This window comes from Leptodactylus fuscus, chromosome 5 (genome assembly GCF_031893055.1).
Source record: "Leptodactylus fuscus isolate aLepFus1 chromosome 5, aLepFus1.hap2, whole genome shotgun sequence".
NCBI classification, from domain to species: Eukaryota; Metazoa; Chordata; class Amphibia; order Anura; family Leptodactylidae; genus Leptodactylus; species Leptodactylus fuscus.
Genome location: NC_134269.1, coordinates 49,333,009 through 49,359,105, shown reverse-complemented (window position 1 = coordinate 49,359,105; position 26,097 = coordinate 49,333,009). Strand labels below are relative to the sequence as shown.

The 26,097-nt window shown below is 44.3% G+C and overlaps 1 protein-coding gene across 1 annotated transcript in view; it reads right to left on the bottom strand.

Annotated features, from left to right (window-relative positions):
• WDR76 (WD repeat domain 76) overlaps window positions 1-24,063 on the bottom strand; it is a 30,533-nt gene extending 6,470 nt beyond the window's left edge. Inside the window, exons 1-12 of the mRNA XM_075273149.1 lie at window positions 23,985-24,063; window positions 21,068-21,315; window positions 19,511-19,771; window positions 17,827-17,994; window positions 15,346-15,675; window positions 14,568-14,657; window positions 13,204-13,253; window positions 11,030-11,132; window positions 4,656-4,760; window positions 4,520-4,560; window positions 3,227-3,380; window positions 1,537-1,689 (exon numbers count right to left, since the gene is read on the bottom strand). Of these exons, the coding sequence (XP_075129250.1) occupies window positions 1,537-1,689; window positions 3,227-3,380; window positions 4,520-4,560; window positions 4,656-4,760; window positions 11,030-11,132; window positions 13,204-13,253; window positions 14,568-14,657; window positions 15,346-15,675; window positions 17,827-17,994; window positions 19,511-19,771; window positions 21,068-21,315; window positions 23,985-24,051 (1,770 nt within the window). The 5' untranslated portion in view covers window positions 24,052-24,063. The remainder of the gene's footprint in view (window positions 1-1,536; window positions 1,690-3,226; window positions 3,381-4,519; window positions 4,561-4,655; window positions 4,761-11,029; window positions 11,133-13,203; window positions 13,254-14,567; window positions 14,658-15,345; window positions 15,676-17,826; window positions 17,995-19,510; window positions 19,772-21,067; window positions 21,316-23,984) is intronic.
• Window positions 24,064-26,097: the final 2,034 nt, after the last annotated feature.

The following is a 26,097-nucleotide window of genomic DNA, read 5'->3' as shown; positions in this document are numbered from 1 at the left end:
GGTCATTGATCCCTGCACCTAGACAATGGGGCCCAATTGCGACCATGTGAACACAGCCCAGACGATGACGGAGCCACCTCCCGCCTGGGCACGCCCCTGTTGGCATGCAGGATGCATGGCTTCACGGGGCATACGCCACATTCTCACACACCCATCGGCTCTGCACAACTGGAACCGTGATTCATCAGACCATGCCACATGCCGCCACTGTTTCATGGTCCAATGACGATGGTTTCAGGCCTATGCCAGGCTTCAAGCTCTGTGTTGTGGCGTCAGCAAAGGGACATGGGTCGGGTGTTGACTGTTGAAGCCTATGTAGTGCAGTTCTCGGCGTACAGTCCTGGTGGAAATGGGGTCCTGGTTCCCCACATTCAAATCGGCTGCGATTTGACCCACAGTAGACTTTGACGTAAGACTCTGCGGAGGTAACGTGACGTCCGTTCATCAAACACCTGTGGTTGACGGGTGGGCCGGTTTACTCAGCTGCCAACGTTGTCTCTGCGATATTGCAGGTCCACCCCAAACACTGTTGACCTCGGAAGCCCAAATTTCCGGGTAATTTCCAAAATGCTATGCCCCATGTGTCTTGCACCGATTATCATTTCACGTTCAAAGTCACTTAACTCGTGACCTGCTGCCATGTTCACGAGACACCTGTCTGCATCAGACTGCTCAGACATCCTGGCGACACTTGCGCCATAGGCCACATCGCGTCACACTGTTTGAGCGTCATAATCGACACAACCGGCACTGGTAAACGCCTTCCCATGACTTTTGGCCACTGAGTTCCACCTGCAAGGAAACATTTTCCCCCATCCATAGGAAACAGACGTACTAATTGACGCTGCTAGAATTGCTTAAAGGGTTTTATCCACTATATACACTTATCACGTGTCTAACCGCTGTGGGTCCAACCAGTAGAACGACCAACATTCATGAGAACAGGGACCCACAAGTGAATGGTGCAGTGGTGTGCGTGCTCTATTCACCTCTCTAGGGCTAACTTGTATCCGGAAGTGACTTGTGCTACACAGAAGTAGTGCTAGAAGTCTCAAACTCCAATGGTACCAGAATAGTGTCAAACATGGTGAAGTCAATATACCAGATTTCGCTGGTTTTGGGCACAACGTTACATGTGACCAGGAAGCTACTAAGTAGCACAACATTTGACAGATGAAAATCTATCTACAATCCAGGAGTTCAAAGCCAACGATAACTGGTTATTACATACAGGGGAAACACATACACCTCAAACAGGGAGCTGTATAGGTCCTATGGATAGGCACATCCGGATAATCCCCTGTGCCAATAGTGACTGCAGACTAGGGGGTACATTGAGCTCTTCGCGAAGGCCTTTTGCAAGTTCTTCAACGGTTACATTTTTTTCCCTGTATTTCTCCCTCAGATATACTTGGAAATCATGCAATAAAGTAACTAATAATAATAATAATATTAATGGCAGTCAACGTCCTATCAGAATACCGAACTGGATTTTTGAGCTATGGATATTTTATGTGCACATGTACGTAAATTCACCTCATCAAAGACAGCATGAGATACATCTCCACGGCGTATTGCTCCGTCACGACCAAGTGTCAGCAGATGTTTGGCATTAGATGGTGAGAAACAAACAGAAATGGTTTTTCCTGAATGGAGAGGAAATACATACACCCCTGCAGACTGGTTTTTCTGGAAAGGAATTAGCATGAGACAGTATAAGAGGGATAAGAACATCTAACAATTCATTACATATACATATTGGATACAAGAATGTACAAGGCCCTGGTAAGGGACCTGCAGCACTTTATACTGAGGAAGCCCTGCACAACAGTCGATACATGGCTAGAACATGTTATCAGTATATAGGATGGTATAATGCGTGAGGGTGAAGCCGCACTCTGCACAAAGCGGCCAGTGTATGAATGATTGCTATGTGTCACTTGTTACCAGCAGCGCTCTAACCCATAAGACACTTCAGCTCCCACTTGCACAATAAAACTGATGATCTGCGCGGGGTCCTGGCAGTCGGACCTCTACTGATCTAAAATTGATATCGTATTCTATGCATAAGACATCATTTTTGCAAAAGATGGATATCCCCTTTAAGTACTGGATGTGTATTTGTGTGCACGAGCATATATTCACTCCTAAGTAATTTATATGCATTCATGTTAATACTAATGCCCCTCCCACACTGGTACAAAAGTATGAGTTTGCAGTAGGCCGGGCAATTAATCGAAAAGTAACAGAAAATGACCGTCAATCTGGATAAGTGACACGATTTTGTTCACATTGGTTATTTCAGTTCAGTTATTATACTATTTTTGAGCTTTTATCTAGTTTTGCTCAGCCTGAAAATGTCCGATTCAGAACCGCTATTATACTCTAGGGCCTCTTCAGACCACAGAGTATGATGAGTGGAGGCCTATGGGAGGTGAGAAAACATAAAAACAGTGGTACTCACTTCCCCTGGGCTACAGCACTAATCTTTGTCCTCTTTGGGCGAACCGCTGAGGCCCAATTGCAGGTCATGTGGCATTGTGACGCAAAGATGCAAGCATCATGTTGTCGTATGACCCAAGTGGCCACTGAGGCCCAATCACATACCTCAGCAGTCCCAGATGTCAGAGGACCAAGAGCAGCGCCAAAGTCCAGGGAAGGTGAGTAGGGCTAAGACGCCATGTAGTAGGGCACAGCAAAAAAAAAAAAAAAAAGAAAAAAAAGAAAAGAAAAAATGTGGAAAAGACTGTCAGAATCGCAGAGAGTATTTTTCCCACAACAGCTTTTTTTTTTCCCTTTACAGAAAAACCGCAAGGTTTTCCTCTGCGGACTTTCTGCTTCCATTAAAGGCTGGCCATTTCTGTAGGTATGACAGACCTGCTGCAATTTACAAAAACGCAACAGTTTTTGAAATTGCAGCATGTCCACTGTGTATTTTTTTTCTGCAATGTGGATTAGCCAGAGTCCCATCCACTTGGCAAGCTCTGCAAAACAACACGATTTTTGATGTGGCCAAATTGCAGCATTTATGCTTCATGGGGCCCTGGCCTGTTTTTAATGTTTGCTCACCTCCCATGGGCCTCCGCTAATTATATCTGCATGCAGCCCCTATATTTAGGGATGACATAGTGGAGTCGGGGGGGGGGGGGGGGGGGTGCTGGGGTTTATTACTAAGTCCACACATAAGGAGTCCTAATATTAAAAATATAATGAGATTTCTACTTACCAGATCCCACAAGCCAACATTACCATTGAAGTCTCCAGCTGCCACAAGTGTTCGTGTTTTCGATGGATGAATTGCTATAGTAGAAACAGTGCCAGGAACAATACATGTCACTGCCCTTTCCTCCAGGGTCAATGATTTCACTCTGTTTTCATAGCTGAAATAAAAAACAAAGTTATAAACATATGCACATGAGATATACAAAATACAACCAACATAAAATTGTTACCGGAGAAATTCAGATCCAGAAAAAATTCTCATGATGTACAGCCCCGCACTCCCCCTGTTCTCTGCATTTTACACAGCCCCGCACTCCATAAACAGCTACTTGGTAAGGACCAGCTCTCCATACAGAAGCAAGGGAAAGAATAAAGAGACGCAGGATTTCACAGAGAGGAGACACATTTTGTGAATAAAGTATATTACAAAATGTCGTAATGACAGAAAATCAAAAGTTGTCCAAAAGATTAGTTACGCTATAATACAATTCACTATAATAATGTTAATTCACATCCCCGAAACAGCTTACATTATCTACTTCCCATAAAACAGTACACGATAGAATCAGTTACCTGGAGCCACCACTAGGGGAGCTCACTGCACAGGAATTTATATAGATACTGGTAGGCTAAACCGCCATATATATAGGGGATCTGCAGTGCTCCTGTTCCGTCGGGAAGGGGTTAATAGGAGCACTGCAGATACGCTATATCCAGCCAGACTGAATTCCAAGTGGGGGGAAAAAAAACTCCAGTCCTCAAGCTCAGGGAAGGGGCAGACAGACAACCAAAACACCCCTCCCCTTTCCCAGCACCTACTGCACCCAAAAACTCCGACCATTTTAATTTTTGACATTTTCCAGTAGCTGCTGCATTTCCACCCCTAGGCTTATACTCGAGTCAATAAGTTTTCCCAGTTTTTGTGGTAAAATTAGGGGCCTCGGCTTATATTCGGGTCGGCTTATACTCGATTGTATATGGGTATACGTTTCAATAATTAAAAATAATATTTTTATTATAAAATCGAGTGAGAAATATTATTCCAAGTCTCCACTAAAATGGTCCCGGCTCCACCGTCCTGGTTATTAGTGAAAATCTCTTTGCACGGAGACCCCTCTAGTGGTAGCTGCAGGATAATGCAATAGATTTACAGTATGTTCAGTGTCGGCCCCCTCTCTCCACAGGCCCTACAGCAGTGTCGTGGTCCGCCTCCATGGTAACACCACGGTTTCTATTTCTGTGCCTGGAGTACAGTACATCCTGGATGACAGGCATTGCACAGTCTCTTTGTTCCTACCTTGGCAGTGTTTTGCATTTAATCCTTGAAGGCCTAGGAAACTAAATGAAGGGGAAAAGAATAAAAAAACATCTAGTTATGGGTTTGGCAAATTGTAAATCAGGACATAAGATAAAGCTTGTGTCATTATATATACCTTGCCCTTGCTAATGGATTTCCAAGTGTTCTTGAAGGCTGCCCAAGCACCATGGTTCACGTCATTTGAGGGAAACATTTTGAGAGGACCAGGGGGAATCACTTGCTGCAGGTTAAAAAAAAAACTAAATTGGTAAAATAATCTGGAAACTAGATAAGACAAACTTGTCAGCTTGCAACATATACATCAGAAAAACAAGTGTTATGCAGAGCTTTTTTTTCTTACTCTTTCTGGTTGAACTTATTTTCTGGAGACAGGCACAATTTCTATGTGATCCCTGGGGGCGCTATTCCCCCTCACTTCATGATTACAGTACAGTGTAGGTCCAGTATGTGTCCTGCACCTCCAGTCAATGACTAGCCGAGTGCCATACTACCGCAGCCCTACAGATTTTGTATGCAGCTGCTGGGCGCATGCTTGTTCGCACTGACATATTTAGCAACTATCCTATAGATAAGGGATTAAAAACAACCTAGGAAAAGCCCTGCCTTACAAGAAAACACAATGCAAAATACTAACTCTGTGAAAGCGGCCCAAGGCTAGTTTTACATGAGCATATTTGTATAATATATGTGTATGCATCATGGTTATAGGCCTGGCCACTAGGAGGCCGATGCCCCCTTCATAGATACTGTTCTTATCAGTTTGTACTGCAGCAGTTACACACATATACATAGTTACATAGTAGATGAGGTTGGATGACGGCATCAGTCCATCAAGTCCAACCTATAACCCTACAATCCCTACAGTGTTGATCCAGGAGAAGGCAAAAAACCCCATGAGGCTCATGCCAATTGCCCCATAGCAGTAGGAGAGAGACACACATAACCGAAAAAAGAGAGCACGGAACCAACAACCACCCACAAGTCCTGATTCCCAAAACGAACCAAAAGAGCTTGGGGCAGGTACAATGAGAAAACAAGGGTGGGATCTGTGTCCCCCAATGAATACAACAAGAAAAGGATTTTTTTCTGGAGAGTACAAAAATCCAATTTTCTAGCTTACTTTACTGGGGGACACAAAGCAGTCCCCGAAGGTCGGAATCACATATCCGTGTGAGCATCCTAGTGCAGAGCAACTTGCAAAACCTTAAACTCAAGTTGGCTTCAGCAGAGACCATAGAATGGATCAGTAAGAACCTGGAGAAGTTGTGTGCAGAGGTTCAAGTGGCAGCCTTGCAGACCTGGGCAATGGAAGCCTGGGCCAAATACCCCAGGAGATGCCTACAGCTCTCGAGGAAAAACCATCATACGGAGAGGGGGCAAACAATCCTTCAGCAGATAGGCCTCCCTGATAATAGACCAAAATACATCAGGAGATGGAAACCTGGGAAACAGCCAAGCCCTAGTGAGGGCCCTCAGGGAGAATGACAAGGTGTCTGAACAACAAAAAGGCTCAGAGAGAGACAAATTGACCTGAATATCCCGATCTGGGCAAGGAAGACATCGCTCACGTGGGAGCTTGGGATCTGGCAGAAAAACAGTATGTTTGATGATATGGAAGGAACAAACCACCCGAGGAGAAAAGAAGAAGGTGGCAGACGAAGGACAACTTTGTCTTATGCAAGACCAGAACGAGAGGCTTCTGGAAGAGGGAAGCCAGACCAGAGACCCTGCAGATGGGAGGCAGTGTCACCAGGAAGGAAGCTGTTTAGCACAGAAAGGGAAGAAAGATCTCACCAAAGACTCAAAAGGGAAAGCCTGAAGCACGTCAAGGACAAAATTAAAGGGGCTCTATCATTGGGAAAAGTGATTTCTAAATAAGCACATCCTTGAATATACAAAACTTTCAACAGGAGATACTGGGGAGGGGATCGCAGCCCACTTACGTGACCTTCACTGCTTGTAATCTATACGAATGTGTATGTCACAATTGTTAGGATAGCGGATGCCCGGATAGTATTCCCATCGGCTTGGGATACGTCTGAAGAATGCAACAAGGAAAATCTGGCACCGCCTCAAAACTCCTTAAAACTTAGTTTTTATTCATCCTTGCATAGCCTTTAGAAAAGCTATTCCACACCTACCTTTTGTATGTTATTCTCCTCAGTAGTTTCTGAATGAGCCCGTATTTATTCATATGCTAATTAGCTTCCAGCGAGCACCCGGAAGTCTCAGTGAGCACACTCTGCTATGTGTGAGAGAGCAGGGAGATGAGTCAGCAGGAGCAGCCTGTGCTGTATACACACAGCAGAGTGTTACTGAGACTTCCGCTGCTGGTTAATTAGCATATGAATAAAAAAAAAAAACTCATTCAAAAACTACTGAGACGATTTACATGCAAAAGGTAGGTGTGGAATAGCCTTTCTAAAAGCTATGCAAGGATGTGCTTAGTTAAAAATGATTTTTCCCAATGATAGAGCCCCTTTAAGATTTCACTGTCTCAGGGGAGGACGGAAAGGGAGGAACACAGTGTGCTGCTCCCTGCAGGAAAGTCTTCCCCCTGAAGCCAGAAGCTTAAAAAAAAAGTAAAAAAAAGATTGGAAAAGCAGAAAAACTGTCCCTTAAGAGACTGGAGAAAAGCCAGGATCCAGGGAGGGAGGAAGGAAGGAGAGCGGATGGAAGTCATTATACCACCGTGCGTAGACCTTCCACAAGTGATGAAAGATCTGCGTACATTGAGGTTTTCGGGCATAGAGCATGGTCTGGACAACAGGCTCCAAAACAGCTTAGGTAAGGTGGAAAAGCGGTCTTCGAGACAGAAGGGTGACTAGCAGAGGAACAGGACAAGGAGTAATCACCAGTAGGAGCATGAGATCCAGATACCAAGCCAAGCAGGGCCAATCTGGGGTTATCAAGATGACTGGAATTTCCCTGGTCTTGAGTTTCTTGAACCTGAGGGAGAAGAAGAAAAGGAGAGAACAGGTACAAAAGGCGGAAGTCTGACCAGGGAATCATGAGGACGACGGCAGCTATGTCCCAAGAGTCCTGGGAGCTGGCCATGTAGTGGGAGAGCTTGTTGATCAGGCAAGAAGCCAAGAGGTTTATGTCAGGACTGCCTGATCAGGAGCACATCTGGATAAAGATCTTCTGGAGAAGCGACCACGCACCATGGAATAAGTACCACTAACAGAGCTGGAACAAGACGCTCTGCATAAAGAAGAGAGAGGGAGGCTCCTAGTAAGGCCGCACGGCTCCTGTTGCACCGCTATTGGATCAAGCAGGCGACTGCGGTGGAGTTCATGGTCTGGATTCTGACCGGACGCCCTGGAGAAGAATAGTCCAATGAGACCAGGCCAAGAAGATGTCCCTCAATTTCAGTAGGTTTATTTGGAGGGAAGGCCCTGAGATATCAAAGGCACGAAAGGACGTTACCCAGCTGGAAGACTGACGTCAGTGGAATTACTCTGTGAAATACCTTGGGAGAACCATCAAACATACTCTTGTCAAACCCGGGGAGGCAGGAGAAACAGCCAGTCGAGGTAGGATAGAGATTGTCTGAGCGGACCAGAATTAGCATTGCAGAAGTGGAACTGAGCACAAGGGACAGCCTCAAAAGATCAAGACCATCGTGCCTGGAACCCGCTTGTAGAATCGAAAAGAGCACAGAGGGTTCCTTTTTTTTTTTTTTTTTCTGGCGCCGCCCCCTGAGTGGCTGGCTGCCTGATACAGAGCTCCAAGCTGGGAGCAAATTTTTTATCTTTCCTTTTTCACTCTTTTTCTCTGTATCTTCAAGAATCCTGTAACCAAGAAAACTAGCACTATGAATTAGCAACTATAAATCGAATGGAAGACCCTGTGGAGTATTTTGTTCCTTTTGTTTCTATTGTAAAGCATGGACTCAAGACCTGGTTCAGCTGGTTTCCTGTGTGCACACATGTGCCTGCTACCATCCCCCCATGGACACAATGCGGCATGGAGGAAAACCTACATGGAAGTGTGGACTTCTTCTTCAAGGAGATGATTTTTGACGTCTATTGCTGATGTGTGAAGATGCTACAGCTGGCTGGTATCTCTTTCTATTACTGTGGACACGTGGGACTCTGTTACAGCCTGGGAACCTACCAACAACCACCTACCCCAGGAGTTATGGAAGCTTGGCAAGAAAGCAGCACCATGTATACCTGGATGGTTTCTGACTTCTTTGGGGCAGTAGAATACAGTGGTAAGAAGGAAGGAGGAGGAGGGCTTGTGATGAAGGACATTTGGGGAATTTTTTGTGGTTAAAAGGACAATAGCGCTGATACAAGATACCGAACTATCAGCTGTGAGCAGGAGATCTCACTACCTACCAAGAACTACCACATGTTATCATGATAGCTGACTATGTCCCCCACCTCTGCAAAATTTCTGCTTGTTATATCCACATGCTGTGACCCCTCCTCGTGTCCTACAACCACAGCCGGCTGTATTATTATTATTATTAACATCAATCCGCACAGAGAACTAAATGATCCTGCAGTGTGTCTGTGTTTCTTTCTTTTTTAGTTGCTATGATTCCAAGGATTTCTCTATCTGCCATGAGCTTGTATGTGTTTGTCTCTTGTTATATACTACTGTACCATCTATGAAACTGTATCACTGAAATTTCCCCATTGTGGGACTATTAAAGGAATATCTTATCTTATCTCTTAAAGGCAAGACACATAGGTTTGGAGGGCCAGGATCTTGGAATCCAGGAGGAGGAACATGCCCAGGAATTCCATTGCAAATTAGCAAAGGAGGTCCAAGGTGATCCTCAAACTGGTCAGAAAGCCCATCTTGGAGAGAGCTTACATCAGGAGGTAGTCCAAGTAAGGAACCACGGCAACTCCTCTGGAAAGGAGGACGGCCAGGAGACATATCATCACCTGAGAAAAACTCAGAGAGGTAAGCATCATTGAAGTCACTGGTCTAAGAGATACCACTACCAAGCACAGGACCTGCATGCAAAACCTACAGATAGATGTCCTTTCTTGAGAACAATGAACAGGTAGGAATAAATCCAGAGTCCACCCTCAGTTCAAGGGATTGCTGAGGGAGACGGAGTCTGTGGGGGCAGGGGCTGCTGCAGGAGGGTCTGACCACTTGAAAACATACTGGCCTGGAAAAGGACATCAGACTTTCAGAGAAAGGCAGGGAATGGTCCGGGTGAAACCACTAATCCCTCAAGATATGGTCAAACGCCCCAAGGTTGGGGGAGACTAGAAGAGGGAGGGCAGCTGTGGCAGAAGGATATGTGCTCTTGAGAAGAAGGATCTGGGTCCTATTAGATTTGCAGAGTATTTGTGTCCACACAAAAGAGTTCCTGCGTAGCAGCAGATTTAGATGAGCCTAGCTGGTACTCCAGGTTGAAGTCAGAGGCATTCCCAGTTGAAACAGACCATGCAGGGGGATGCCAGGTTCGGGGTGGAACGTGAGCTGTGGCCCTATCCGGGGAGTGCCCAAACGAAGGGGTAGGGGGGAGGATATTGACCGTAGGAAGAAATCTTTTCCTGTGTCCACAGGATAGGACAGGGAAGAAGGGGCCTCCCATATGCCTATCAGAGGGGCTGAGAGTTGGCGAGTAGCCCGGGAAGCCCAGCAGAGGGTTGGATCTAGCTGAGGCCTATTCCCTAGAGAAGATGGTGACTCAAGTAAGCGCCATGGCGAAACACCCTTGGTGTGAATAACAACTGGAGGCACTGGAAAGATTGTCGGGGGCCGAAAGAAGCAGCCAGGGAGTCTGAATATGGGCCCTAAACGACAAAACCAGAAAACCCTGTAGAGAAGGCACCCCCAAGGAAAAATAAGGCAGAAGTGCCATCAAGAAAAAAGAAGGCTTATTCGCTAAAATAGAGGCTTGGGCCTTCAAAATGATGTAAGAATGATGTAAGCCTCCTACAGACACTAGGCTAAAACTGACTAGCACAGAGTCTGTGAAGGGGGTATAGCCTGGTGACAGAGTCAACATCTTTTGATACTCCTAGTTTCAGCCTCCTAGTGGCTAGGTCTATACTTATGGTGCTGTGTCGCCCAATGAAATAAGCCAGAAATATAACCCCCATCGATCACCTGTTCTCAGCAGTTAATATATAGAAAATGGAGAAGAAAATGGATGGCAATGTTCTCTGTGAAATAGCCAAACACCACACATCAGCTACTATACACTTAAGTGGGAGCTAAGCTGTAGTGACTCCATTTGGCCACTACACAGAGAACAGAGCTGTCTGCTTCCTGCCCCATTCTCTGTGTATAAACTACTGAGAACAGTGGATTGATGGGGGTAAATGGGTGTTAGAAACCCAATAATCTGCTATCGATAGCCTGTCATTAGGATAGATGATCAATATTTTTAGCCTGGAAATGACCTTTAATATCGCTAATATGCTTATGTAAATAACTATTGCAGTGCCTGTACTTCCAGTAATACCACATCTGTAATATACACCAGCACCATGACAATCCTTTACTTACCGGCTTTCTAAATTGCTTTTTTTCTTCTAGAAGTTTTACTAAAGGTGTTATACCCTGCAGCCTCATGGATTGGCGCGTACCCGCATCACTTTGTGGCTTCTCTCTTTAAAAAAAAAAAATCAGCAGAGAGAGACGCAACACTTACCAGATAACCGAGAAGGATCCCATCCTACGGCGGAATAAGTCACAATCCACCAGGTCACTATTGAAGGCCCACTTAATTGATGTCTAATGCTATTCACACATACTGAATGGCACTGGATTTTTTCCACAAGGCAAAAAACCATAAAGGATTTTACTGTGCTTTTGTAAGCCAGTTTTTGGCCGAGGGGCTTTTACAGGTAAAACGAAATCTGGGCAACAAGTTTTAGTTTTAAAACTGAGGACATTTGTAGAAAAAGCACAGGTGGCTTTGTCACGTGGCAAAAACATAGCGGCATTCGACATGTGTGAAAGAGACCTATCAAAGGAAGATCATCACAATGTGGATACTTAAAGAGGACCTTTCGCGTCCTCATAGATGTGCGGTATTATATAACAATAGAAATCTGCGCACGGTCGACTTTTCTGGAATGTGTCCCGAAGCTTGAGATATCAGTACTAGTGATGAGCAAGTAGTATTCGATCGAATACCTCGCCGGCATAGGAATGCGTGTAAGCGACCGAACACCAAGGGGTTAAACGCATCGAATATTCAAAGCGTTTAACCCCTTGGTGTTCGGTCGCTTAAACGCATTCCTATGCCGGCGAGGTATTCGATCGAATACTACTTGCTCATCACTAATCAGTACCGTTAGTTTTGAGGCGGATATCTTCTCACTATTAGAAGGGTGGGCCTTACAGCCTAGCGTCATTGCTGAGCTGCGAGTGACGCCACCCCCCCGACCATACATTTCTATAGTCTTGAACTGTCAGGGTAGGAGTTCCTCACAGCCCAGTGATGAGGCTAAGCTGTAAGGCCCGCCCGTCTGACACTAGGGAGATATCGACACCGAAATTAACAGAACAATATCTCTGGAACTGGGGAGCTTTCTGGTAAAGTGGACAGTGCACTAAATTCAGTGTGCTGTTGGCGTTCTAGTGGTGTACAATAGCACACATCTATGAAGACATGAAAGGTGCTATATAACATCTTCCCACTCAGCACCAGATTATTACACCAAGATGAGCATATAGTTGTTTTTTTTTTTTTGGGGGGGGGGGTGTTCAACTGTAATTTTTATTAAGTTTTTAAACATGTATAACAATACAAACAAAGATGAAGGCAAATAAAAGCCAAGAACAGGAGGGAAAGGTTGAACTGCCAGACCCCAAGGAGAGTAAAACCAAAAATGGCATACAGCTCAGCATCAAAATAATAGAAGGGGGAGGACAACAGACAGACAGAAACATGAGGGGGGAGGGGAATAGGGGAGGAAGGTCCAAGATCAAAGGCCAAGTAACGCACAGTGAGCATCCCAGGGAGACCAAAAAGATTGGAAATTGTCCAGGGTGTTATTAAGGCTAGCGGTTAGGAACTCCAGACTCCTCACATCCTTGATACGTGCCAGGAGTTCAATGCCTGAGGGGGGTTCCCGCTCCTCCAATGCTTGGCAATGAGGGTTTTTGCAGCCGTACAGAGGTATAGGAAGAGTCTGGAAGTCTTGCTACCTAGGTGCCTGGGAGGGAGGTTCAATAAATACAGGAGGGGATCTAAGGGGACCCCCTGCACGAAGAGGGTGGGTTTCACCTCCCCCCAGAAACCCAGGACAAGACCAAAAAATATGAAATAATGTACCCACCATAGCGTTGCAACGCCAGCACCTCAATGGAAGTGTAGGGTTCAAAGCATGAAGAAGAGTTGGGGTATGGTACCAGTGCATCAAGAAATAGGGAGAAATAGGGATACCCAATGCCTCCTCCCATTTGGCCATATATCGATGCCGAATAGGAGAACCAGTCATTTGAGAGACAAGAAGCTGGTACAAGCTGAGACAAGAAGTTGGTCATTTGGCCTACCAATGAGCTATTACCCAGTATTCCTCAGATTACAGAACTCCAGTGTAACATCTCTAAATGTAAAATATAAAGAATACAAGCAAAAACCCTTCCAGCTTTTAGCACAGATAGCCCGCCTCCCCATTTGTACAACTCCAAGATCCCAACACATCAGACATATTCATCGTATGTTTTACCTTTTGACACGTGGTTTACTTTTTTGCTGTTGACAAAGAGTTGATGCAACCTGTAAAATAGTATATCATAAACCCATTATAAAATCACATACTAACCATTTACCAGACAGTTTTTTTTATGAAGCAGGCAGAGAAGTGGATGTGCAAGATAGACAACAGTCTGATCTGACTGACTTGTCTGCAGTTCTCTCCATTAAGTGTATGTTCACACTAAATTATTTGAAACAAACGATATAATGTAAACAGAGAAATGCTTTGGTCCCCTTCAAACAGCTGATCAGCAGGGGTCCCAGGTGTCTTTAAAGAGACAAGTCACAGCTGGAAGATGTGGTCATGGTGATCCAAGCCAGACAAAGACAGAATATGAATAATTACAGTCAGAGATGTCACCTCTGAAGTCATGAAAATTTTCCTGTGCCGTCTTCACCTAAATTGTCTGCAGAACTGATATATAACACTATACGGTATCAAGTATACCTGAGTTGGGGTGCCCACTTGGATGTATTTGCCCCCCATGTGTTGAACCCTTAGATATGCCTCTAAAACTTACCCTAGGCTGTAAAGAAGCACAGCCTTCAGTAAAATGCTTGTGCCATTGTTCCAGTGCTCAATGGGGGTCTTATATTATGTACCTGTTACAGTGACAACTTCTTAAAGCTTCAGTGGCACTAATGTCCATTAGGACCCCCTCTTTCTTGTGCAATATACAGGCAGAGGAATGTTGTTCCCACTGCAGAGGTGTGACATATTGACATGTAAAGGGTAATTCCCACAGGCAAAATGTATCACCTAACCACATGAAAGAGGACAACTGTCTGACAGTGGAAGTCAAACTGTTAGGACCCTCACAAATCACAAGACCACAGATCCTGTGTTGTTCTTCAGCCCCCATTTTTGGAGCGATGGCTGAACTCCATTTATAGCAGAAAGTTATACTTGGCCATCTTTGGCAGTCTTATAGACTATGATTAGAGAGACAGCGCTCAACCATCGCTCTATTCGAGCAGAGAGACGATGATCCCCATTCTTGTCATCAGTCGGAGCCCCCTGCAGTCACCCATTCTGTGCATAGATAAGTTGAGATTATTTTGTTACTATTCACTTTCTCCGATGACAGAAGGTCCTGCTATGCTGTTTAATTGTAGTTTATACCATTTAGGCTATATAAAAGGTCAGAAAATGAAGAACATGCTTCCATTCCAATGCCGAATTCAATGATCTTAAATAAGTTAGAACCGAAATCTAAATGGGAAAGTAGTATCTACAAAGCTATTCAATTACAGCAATGTCTGGTACATCTCTACGTAAAGTCTCCACTATTTTGGAACCAAACACTATAACGGTACTAAGAAAATACAACTTACCTCCATCAAATTCAGAGACTTCAGAAATTTTGCATTCTGTTTTATATTTTTCAGCCTTTCAAGCTCATATTCAGAAAACATTTGAAGATCCTGAAAAAGACAATAATGTGGTCAAGACGTTTTAAGAGTTTGCCCAATTTTTATCTGTACTTTTCACCTTGAATGAATAGTTAGGAGACTATAGGGAACTTTGTAATATATGTTATCAGAGGAGAATCCTTCCATCTCCTGTTATCAGCTCTTCTCCTGCCTGAGCTACACAGCCCAGATCAGTCTTCACTAAAGATGGGCGGGGGGAGCAATCCATAGACCGAGTAACAGTCATACGAAGGTGCAGTTAGTGTATAGATGATTTCTAGAAGTTTTCAGTAAGTTTTAGCAGTACCAAGCAGTATAGAGGTGAATAATGCTCTGATGGGATAGTTATCAATGTCATCTGTGTCTTCCTGCTTCTCACTCTCTCCTTTTCCTCCATACTCTTCTATAGACTGAAGCCTATCTTCAGTAAAGATGGATCAGGCAATGAACTAAACAGTGTAGTAGGCAGCAGAGGTTTTTATCATAATCAAAGCTTACGTGTCTGTCTACTGGTACCCCTATTGATCAAAGAGGTAGGGGTCTCGTTTCCACCCAGTTTACACAAAGCAGTGAACATACATGCATATGCCTTACTCATACTCTAAAAGACTGTCAAATATAGTCTAATAGCGTTCTAAAGAGTCCAAGTTTGAAGAGTAATATCCTGAGCATAGAAATAATGTAAAGTAAGAATATGTACCTCCTCATCCAACTGGATGCCATCAGACTCGTCCATGGAGTGCTCTTCCTCATCTTCAGATTGCTCACTTGGAGGAGAGCTATCATGAGACTGTACGTGGTCAAAGTGCTGCTCACTGTCATCTTCAGACACCTCCCTTTCAAGATGATGTTTGGGTTCAATGTTCAAGCGATTAAGACGAACTACAGGTTGCTTACGACAGACTGTCTCTGGGTCATCTTGCTGATCGTGCTCCCTTGTAAAATCTTTGTCAGAATGGATGACTGCACTTTGTGCAACAAGAGGTGGATCAGTTCCATCATGAGTCTCGCTGTTACTTGATGAAAGTACCTGTTATAGAAGAAAATACACAGGGAACAAAATAACAAATATCAGTGAATAGAAATATTCCACCATTTTCTTTGTTCACTGATAGGTCATGATGTTAAAGCTGTCTATAGAACTCTACGGGATATGTCTGGCTACTGGAACATCTAGTTGCATTCTCCTCTGAACAGCAATTCCTATTGGGGTTAAGTCAAAACTTTTATGTCTTGGAGAAGTATACTGGCAGTACAAATTGTTTGAGACAGGATCTAAAGCTGAAAATGTTCCCAATGTATATTGTTAAATATATAAAATAACATGGCATGCATCACCCACAGGATCCTGGTATAATTAGAAATTGCATTTTTGTAATTACTGTAAAAATCCCTTTCCCATTGAATTTATTGGGGGGGACAGCCTCCCGCAAAAAGGATAAGACCCTGGAGGAATGGGGTGGGAGTCACAGTAAGAGTAGCAATTGGAGACAGTAAAAGAATGACCTGCTGACCCATGGTGCTCTATCCACCACTGATATTAACAATATTAATGATATCCTGCACAGTAGTTTGGCCTCTGTTTGGTAAATGAAGCCCTATGAACATGTTTGACATAGCATACAACAAATGTTAGACTCATATACACTGGCACACAATTACTAACAGACAGTATAAATCTGGAAGTCTAAAAATGTGTCAGTCACTGCGATAATACTATAGATTTTCTAGTCCATTAGTCAGTTTACTTCGGGCCAAAATGTAAAACTTTTGGAGCATTTAAGTTATGCCTAGCAAAGCCGCACCTTTACATGCCACATCTAATTGCTCCTGACATTGCTGTGTGCAGAAGCTCCTCTGCACAAGGGGTAGAGATATCTTTCTGAGTGACAACCTAAGGCTCGATTGTGAGTGTGTCCCCCTTTCTTGTAAGAATCCTTCAATGAGGCATTAAATAGGACCTTTCACCAGTTGGGGCACATGCGGTTTTATATACCGCTGGAAAGCCGACAGTGCGCTGAATTCAGTACTTGTCTATGGACGACTACTATCATGAGGGGAGGGGGTGTTCCTCCCCTCTCTCACAGTACAGTGCTATAGGTGTTGCTGTGAGGAAGGGCAATCCTGACTGACTGTCAGGAACACCCTTCGGGCGGTGAAGAGCTATGGTATCGGCACCGATAGCTCTTCACCTGGGGCACAGATAGTGAAAGCCGACAATGCACTGAATTCAGCGCACTGTCGACTTTCCAGCAGTATATAAAACCGCATGTGCCCAAAGTGATGAAAGGCCCTCTTTAACTAGTCCCCTGATGAATACTGTATATTAATGGGTTAGTAAGAAACGTGGTTGGGATCTCTGAATAGATATACCTTACCAGGGACAGTCGCAGGGTCAGATTTGGACTGTCCTTGTCAGGACAGGAGCTATGTACTGAATGACAGAGGTTAATAGGGATGTATCCCTTATCTCTTGAACCTGAGATGTCTGTGATGATGAATTAGTTCCCAGCTCCGTTTTGTCCCACCCTGGTAGGACGGTTCTTTTTATATTTGAGTACGAGTGCACTTACTATTTTTGTGTTTATACATTGTAACCATCTTAAGGAATACTATTAAATGTTAAGTTTTATATATTAATTGATCCTGTGCTATTGATTTATATTGGATCAGTGGCTAAGGCCTGGTTCACATCTAGACTCTGTATTCCGTTCGGGGAGTCCACTTAGGGACCCCCCAAACGGAACCTATACCCATTAAAAAGCAGTTAGCTAAGAAACCACACAGACCGCATAGATTATAATGGGGTCTGTATGGTTTCCAGTGTACGCATGATACATGTGGAGAGAAAACTCCCTGAATGGAATACCGAACACAGATATGAACCAGGCCTAAGCTATACTGGCTATATATCACACTGGATTTAAGACCACATCTAATTACAGTAATGTATGTGCACAGAGACTGTCCCTAGGACTACAACTGAAGCCAGGCCAGCAACTAACTGGCTGTAAGGGCATTTAGCAATTTTTTTTTATATAAAAACAAACAAAATAGGAAGCTATTATGAGCAAAATAGTTAAACCTATTTAATGTATCTTACTGTAGCATCATTTTAACTCACAATCTCGAGCATAACTATTAGCAAAGAAAAAGCTGACGCAGGCCTCAGAAACCATACCTGATCTGAACATTGCTCACTGTGCAAGATGCTCAGTTGTTGTTCTTCATGTTGCATTTCTAAGCGAGACAGTCTAACCACCGGCTGCTTCCTTCTACACATTGCTTCCAGTGATGTGTATGACTTGTGCACACGTGGGCCTTCCTGTGGGTCTCTCGTCTGGAGTTCCTTTGTCATAAGAAATCATTTTAGAAAAGTTCTACAAGAAAAATGTATACTCTGCATTTTATAGTATTTCTCACCAGTGCAAGCACACTCTCTAAATGCTTTAACAGATGGCCATATTCACACCGGGAAAAAAAAATATCCGCAGAGTGGCCCTATTTACTGGTCCAAACTGAATTCTGGCATATCAGTACAGTTCAGCTGAGCCCCCAGTGTCATGCCGTCCCCCTTCATCTGCCCCTTCATTATGTTCCACCTTAATGTTTAAAACAACAAAAAAAAAAAAAAACACTTACACTCACCTTCCAATGCTTCCGCGCCACCCGCTCGGTCTCGCTCACTCATATAGTTGTAGCCACGATGTGACGTCATCACATCGCGGCTACACATACAGAAGCCGCAGCACAGCGTTAAAACAGGAGCTGGCTATGTCAGCTCCTGCTTTAATCGTCTGTGTTTTCAACTCATCAGCGTCCTCCGGGCGCCGATCAGTTGAAACCGGGACATACCTCCCACCGACCGGGACGGTTGGGAGGTATGTGGCGACCCCTGTGTTTTGGTCGTTCGACCCCCGCCGGGGTCGCGACCCACAGGTTGAGCACCGCTGGTCTAGGTTAAAAGGTTCATATGATGGCAGCTTTTCCTCGTGTGACCCTGGCTTAACCAATTTCACTGCATCATGGTCACAGCAGTCCACCCTTAACCAGGTGACAAGTCCTCTTTAAAGCATTAAAAGAAGTCACCAAAAGTACCAACATGACCAATCCTGGTTACAAACATAGGCAGCGAACGTATTAGTGTGGCTGACATTAAAGGGATTCAATCATTAAAATGGAATTTCTTCTCTCCCTAACACATAGGAATAGCCTTAAGAAAGGCTATTCTTCTCCGCGCCGCCTTTCCGTAGATATCCCGGTTTTCTTTGGTATGCTAATGAGTTTTCTAGCAGCACTGGGGGCGTCCCAGTGCTGTGAGAAAACTATCCAGTGACAGCCTCTGTCTTCATCTGTCATGCCTTCTCCGTGACGTCTTCTTCTGGCTTTAAATGGCACGAATGCGCAGTCGGCTCTGCCATCAGGCAGAGCTGACTGCGCATGTCTGCAGCCATTTTCTTGTGGTCACTTACACAGTACGCTCGGGTCTCCAGTGCATTTATGTCATTTAAAGCCAGAAGAAGCCATCAGAAGAAGACATCGCGGAGAGGTCGTTGCTGGAGATTTCTCTCGCAGCATTGGGGATGCCCCCAGTGCTGCGAGAGAACTCATTTGCATACCGAAGAAAACCTGGCTATCTACAGAACGGCGGCGCGGAGAACACATCTAAAGGTAGGAGACAAATAGCTTTTCTTAAAGTTATTCCTACGTGTAAGGGAGAAAAAATTCCATATTAATGATTGAATCCCTTTAATATATACATGCGGGCCAGACAGGCATGGAGGAACATGGACTGATGTCTTCATCCAACCTCATCTACTATGTAACATGTTATAGATCACACATAATCAAACAAAAGGCTGTACCTGGTCATGATGTTGCTCTCTGTCAGATTCATTTGTGGATTCTTTCCCTGGAGTTTCAGCCTGCGTCTTCAAGCGAAAGAGTCGAACTACAGGAACTTTCATACATTCCTTTGGAGGTGATGTGCAGACTCTGCTCTCTGCAGTACTTTGCTGCTCATCTTGGTTATTTCTGATATCTACATCAGAATCTAAAAGTTCATTGTGTACAAGAGGAGATGGAGAAATTCTGCCATCAGCTGAGTTATCATCTGGCGGATGATCCTGTTTAGAGAAAAAAGTCAATCTGAATAAGCGGTACATTAATAACGAGTTTATGATTTTGCATTAAAGAAAGTCATTGCAGTCAATCACACCCTATGAGGCGTGGCTGCCATGTCACACAAGGTCTGACATGAGTCCGATTTGCTGTGATAACTGCAGGACTAGATGAATCTGCTTCCTGTCCAAGGTTTTAAAAGCTTACAACTTGACTTTTCAGCCACAAAAAACTTAGTGATGGACAGCATAGGAGAAGCATAGGAGGTCAATACTTGATGCTGCACATGCTGGGGTTGGTATAAGGTAGAAAAAGCACCTGACAGGATACCTTTCACCTCTCAGATGCAAGTTAGGATGTGCCCCCTTTACCTGCCCCTGTCTGACACCACCAGCCAGTATAGAGTCTAAAAAGCATATAAGAGAAAAAGAAAAATACGGCACCGAGCCGACCCTAGTGTAGTAAATTCAGCACAAGTATGAGTAAAGGTAAGCAAATGGAAAGCCGCTCACCTTAGGGGGTTGTGTAGGACACAACAACCCCAACATTTAAAAAGATGTTAGAAACCGAGAGGGAAGCAGCTGGAAGAAACGTCACTGGGACGTAGAGGCATCAACAGACTGGGACTGAACTTCAGGCCTGAACTCGGAACCACTAAGACTCCCAGTTGCTCTGGGAAGGTGATTTATTGCACTTGATAAATGGCCTAAGTGCCTGAAACGCGTCGTGCCTTAATAAACATATCGTTATCCAATTGGGTGAGCGCTTCTCCTTGCCAAACCTTCTGAAGATTTTGGTCCCAGTCTGTAAAAAGCATATAATACACCAAATCTTATTTCTCAGGAATGGTGGGGGCTAGAAAAAATTCTGCTGAAATCAGTGCAGCAGCCCCTGTTAAATGATGTAAAGACCTGCACTTGGCAGAGGTGGTGAACGGCCCTTTTTAAATTTGGTGACTAAAATTTTAGATGGTTCCTAAATTTTTCAATCTCACAGCCAATGGTTCAAAGGTATTTTTTTTTCTAGATTGGAGCAAAGGAGAAAGGTATTGATTAACAGGTATCTAAGGTGTATAGCCAACCCTCCAGTCCCTATAGTGACCTCCATAGGAAACCTAAGGGCTGCGTGATAAAAAAAAAACTGACTAGGTAAAATCTAGGCCTTGGGCACAAGAAGCCCCACTGTCACCCTTCAATAAGAAGTTGGGAAGTACATCAGAACAAAAGCTTTACTGAGAAGCTTATGCCCCTCTATGACACCCATTTCCACAGCCCAGTAGAGAATAGCCAATGTCACATAACCTGTATGCCGGAGTTAGAGCGCTGTCCACATTCAGGTTTCTTTACGTTCCGTTTCTTGTTTTGATGATCAAATTCCAACTTCAAGTCATATAGCTGCACTATAGGAGCTCTTCTAAGGCAATCTGACACTAGTGACGTGCGCTTACTTCTCACTGCCCAGTCTTCCTGCTTTTGATCCTCCTCAAGGTGTCGTTTCTTCTGATGAGACATCTTACCAGGAATAAAGAATTGTGAGCAGCAACAAGATCCTGAGAAATCAGAAAACAGATCATTTATTGGCACAGCACATGATACATAAGTATCTCTTCTACAGTATGGAGGTCCAGATGAATTACCCACAATCCTCCTTAAGGCTGAGGCCCCACATTGCGGAAAAGCAGCTTGGTTTTTTTTTTGTATGTTTTGAGCTACAGTTAGGAGTAGATTTAACAGAAGGGAGAAGTATAAGAGCTCCCTTCATATCTCGCATTGTTTTTGTAGATACTTCTTTGTCTCATTTAACAACCTCATTGCCTGGGGGTGAACGTCTAGTTTGGCAATCTTGATGCCCCTCTGACTTTGGGTGATGTGACTGACACCCATCTATTCTGAGGATGAGAAGGATGAACAGGGTAGGGTCAACCACATGGCCCAGAGTCAGTGTCATCAGGGGAGCCAAACTAGAAACGTTCCAGCCCCCAAACAGAATTATTTATAGAGGGGCATCTATATTTGTAAGTTTTACCTTCTACTGAAGTGAATACATTACCAGAAGGTTTGGCTCCCCAGTTAACCCCTTTAACAAGACTCTCCTGACGTCTAATTTAGTAAATGCTTGTATTCCCCATAAAATAACTCTAGAACATCCTACTAATATTATAAATGTGAAAGTTTGTGTGTTTGGATGTTTGTGCCACTATCACAGCCAAACGGCTGAAGGGATTGGACTCAAATTTTGCACACACCGACATAATTGTCAGGATGGAAAGATAGGCTACTTTGCTAACCTCTCACACCGCTGACAAGCCCACTGTGACCAGCGAAACAGAGCCCCTGCTCCACGGCAGGACCCGAGATGACATACTGGCTCTGGCAGTGGAGCTCCCATTGGTGCGCGTAAAGCAGAGGGCGGGCCTGTGGAACCGCGGCACATTCCAATAAGCCCGCACCAGTCGGAGGGCGGGGCCATGTCAGTTTTGCAAGCCGGCCAACATGGTGGATGCTCGCTGCACCGGCGCGCCGCAGCCAAACCGCCTGGCTCTGTGGGACCCACCGACACCATCAGCGGTAGCAAGTGTTAGGCACAGCGCACGCAGCCACATGGAAACGCAGCGAAAATCTGCAGGGTCGACAGCACCACTCGCCGGCTGGGTAAGTACCCCAGCAGTCTCCACAGTCCCAGGACGGCGGCCCACAGCCGTGCCCACAGGACAGGGTGGACAGGGGGCCAGGGCATTTAGGGAAGCTTTCATGTCTTCATCAGTGCGGTATAGCAAACTATTGGCTTTCCTGGTGTGCGGTCTGATGCTCGAGATATTGGTGCCATTAATTTCAGCACTGATCTCTTCTCACTGTCAGGAGGGCGGGCCTTACAGCTCAGCATCATCGCTGAGCTACGAAGAACAGTATAGAATACCACACATCACCAATGAGAATGTGAAACTTCTTCTCTAAAAGTGAAGTTTCCAGTTCCATTCAGCGCACTGAAACAAAAAAACATGTTAAGAAAAAAAAAAAGTGCCAAAAACCGCTTGAGATTTAAAAAAATAAATAAATACATTACCTAGGTCCCGAAGCAGATTTTTTTTTTTTCCCCCAGATCAAAAAAAAAAAAAAAAGTGCCCTATGGGTAGGCACATTACAGGTGGCCAGTCATTGCCTATGGTTATCTATATATAACCCTTAGGGAACATGAGATTAAGGCCCAGTTCAAATCTGCGTTCAGGAAGTCTGCTTAGGGTCCCCCCAAACCTATACGCATTAAAAAGCGGTTAACTGGGAAACCTGTGGTCCCCATAGACTATAATGGTGTCTGCGTGGTTATCACACGAAAAGTTTAACGTGTATGTTTTGTGCGGAAACCACACGGACCCCATTAGGGTCCATTCACACGGAGGAAAATGGTGCTGAATTTGGTGTGGAATTTCAGCGATGGAAAACAAGCCTCCCATTCACTTCAATGAGTTCTTTTGTGTGTTAGCAGAAAAAAAGAACCCATTGAAGTCAATGGGAGGCTTTATATTTTCAGAACTGAAATTCTAAAAAATTCCTTACCATTTTCCTCCATGTGAATGGACCCTTATAGGCAGTGATGGCAAACCTTTTAGAGGCCGAGTGCCCAAACTGCAACCCAAAACCAACTAAATTATTGCAAAGTGCCAACACATCATTTTTATTTTTTTTTAATGCCGGGTCTGTATTGGCGGCCCCTTCCCCCCAAACTGTAAACTATCTGTGCCACAGATGGGTGCCCACACAGAGGGCTCCGAACGCCACCTCTGGCACCCGCACCATAGGTTCGCCATCACTGGTCTATGGGGTCTATGGGTTTCCTTAGGTAACCGCTTTTTAATGCGTCCAGTTTTCCTAAACGTAGATGTGAACTGGGCCTGACTGGTCACAGATACCACAGAGGACCAAACCTGCTGCTGTGAGAAAATGGTGAGTATATAGAGTGGTTTATATACAGATACACATATATACTTTTTTTTTTTTTTTATTAATGTTTTAATTCTCGTCTGCACATAATTAGAGGAGTGCAGCATGTCGTTATACAAGCCAGTGTAGCAGCCCGGCACATGAAGGAGGAAGCTGCACAGCTGCTAATCCACATCCATAGCAGCAGGTAGAGGATGGACGGCTCGTACAGACACATACACGGCCCGTACAGCGCAGCGCTATAGAGGAAGAAGGGCTGCCAGACAGACTGGTCACTCACCACAGTAACAGCGGCACACTTCACCTGACGTTACATCACCGACAACACACATATACACATGGGACATCTCCCGCCCAGGTAGTTGCGTACCAAATCAGCTGTCAAGCGGAAGTGACGTTTTGCCAGTAAGCGACCAGGCCTCGTTCTTCCAATACAGGGGCGGAGCTTAGCTACTCCAGCAGTAACTACAGTCACTAGTTCAAGGACAAAGTAATGCTGTTGCCCATAACCAGATTTCTTCTCGTTTTACTTTGAAGCCTTAGCACATCAACATAGGAAACTGGCTGCTATGGGCAACTACTCTCCCGATATATGTACACACTCCCCAACCATAAGAGCGGCGATTCCCAGAAGTGGCATTTCACATCACAAATTTTAACACAAAACCTGCACCTAATGTACAGATTGTAATCAGAATTTTAGACGCAGACTTGCAGCAAATCTGAATGTAAGATGTGGATTTTGCAGCAGATTATACCAAATGTGAACTCACCTTTCTGGAATATGTAATACCACAGCCATAGACTTAAATGCTGGACACTCATCTAGTCCTGGTGGGCCAGAGTCCCTAAGTTGGGCAGACCACCACTTATCAGACACTAAAGGCTCAGACGTTCCTATTTCATTTTAAGCCCCAGGTGGAACGTGTCGGTATGTGGACAAGGAATTCATTTTTGCATTTTTTGTGGCACTTTGGGCTACATTTATATTATAGGGATACGTAGATATTAATGAAAAATGTTTCCGAGAAGATATGCATTTGTATTAACTGTTATGTAGCTTTATTCTGATTTAAGAAGTCTCTAGCCTCTTAAAGATACTTTAGTACATCACTAAGTGCTTAGTCACACACTGCTTTCAAATCAAATCTGAAAAACACCAGTGACCAGATACCACAGCACGTTGCAGTAAGAATCCTCACAGTGTCCAAAATTATAATAAATTTTATTTATATAGCGCCAACATATTCCGCAGCACTGTACAAAATTCTATAAAGATTTATCATTCAATCCTGCATAAGGTTGTGAAACATCTTACGTTAGGTTCTTACTTGCGTGCGCTTATCTCCATCCCAGATTCCGCTTAAGGCTGAGGCTCCACATTGCAGAAACGCAGCTTTTTTAGCTGCAGATTTGGTTGTGTTTGTTTGAGCCAAATCCAGGAATGGATTGAAAGGTAGAAGTACTTTATCTATATTTCCCATTCCTCTTGCAGCCATTCTTGGCTTTGGCTCAAAAAAACACAACAAAAAAAAGCTGCGTTTCCGCAACGTGAGGCCTCAGTCTTAATCAGAATTCGTATAAAATCATCAGAAACTCAACAGACCCACTCTAGTGTCCGTGTTTACCGCTTTTTAAGCAGATAGGGTTTCCATCTTTCAGATCCCCATGTGGACCCGAAGGACAGAAATCTGAACACTAGTGTGTAACCTCTGATAGCCAGGAAGCTAAGCTCATAGGCACAAATACGTAGCCCACAATAGAGATCACTCACTAACCCACAAGAGCAGGCTATATGACTTTGCATATGTCAGTGAACATGAACAGAGTCAGATTGTTCCTTGGGCACACAGTTAAAGGGATACTCCAGGGGCCTAACAACAATCCCTAGGGAAATAAAAAAAAAAAAAAAAAAAAAAAAAAAAGACTATAGATCAGGCATTTTCTCCTGGACCATTATTGTAGTACAGCCTGTGACCACTAGAGGATCTCCTGGTACTCTGGTGGGTCAGTCTGACAGTCTACAGCCTCAGTCCCCATGATCAACCTTTAGGAACTAAAATTTTAGAAACTAAGCATAGGCCTGCTTCACACTGATAGATTTGGTCTACAAGATACAGGCCAGATTTCTCAGATCTGAACTCCCAGCACCGAAGTCATCTAAGATGCTAGAAGTCCCTGCTTGTGATCCTACTGTCCTGTACTGCAATTTCATTTTCAGGGATTCAGATTATGAAAGAGGCCTAGATGTCAATGACCCAGCTCAGGATTCAGTACATGAAATACAGCCAACATCGGCCCATATTTCATGGACAGAACCCACATATGTGAGGAAGGTCTATTATATGTGCTAATAATAAATTCTATGGAATATTTCTGATCACATGATCTAA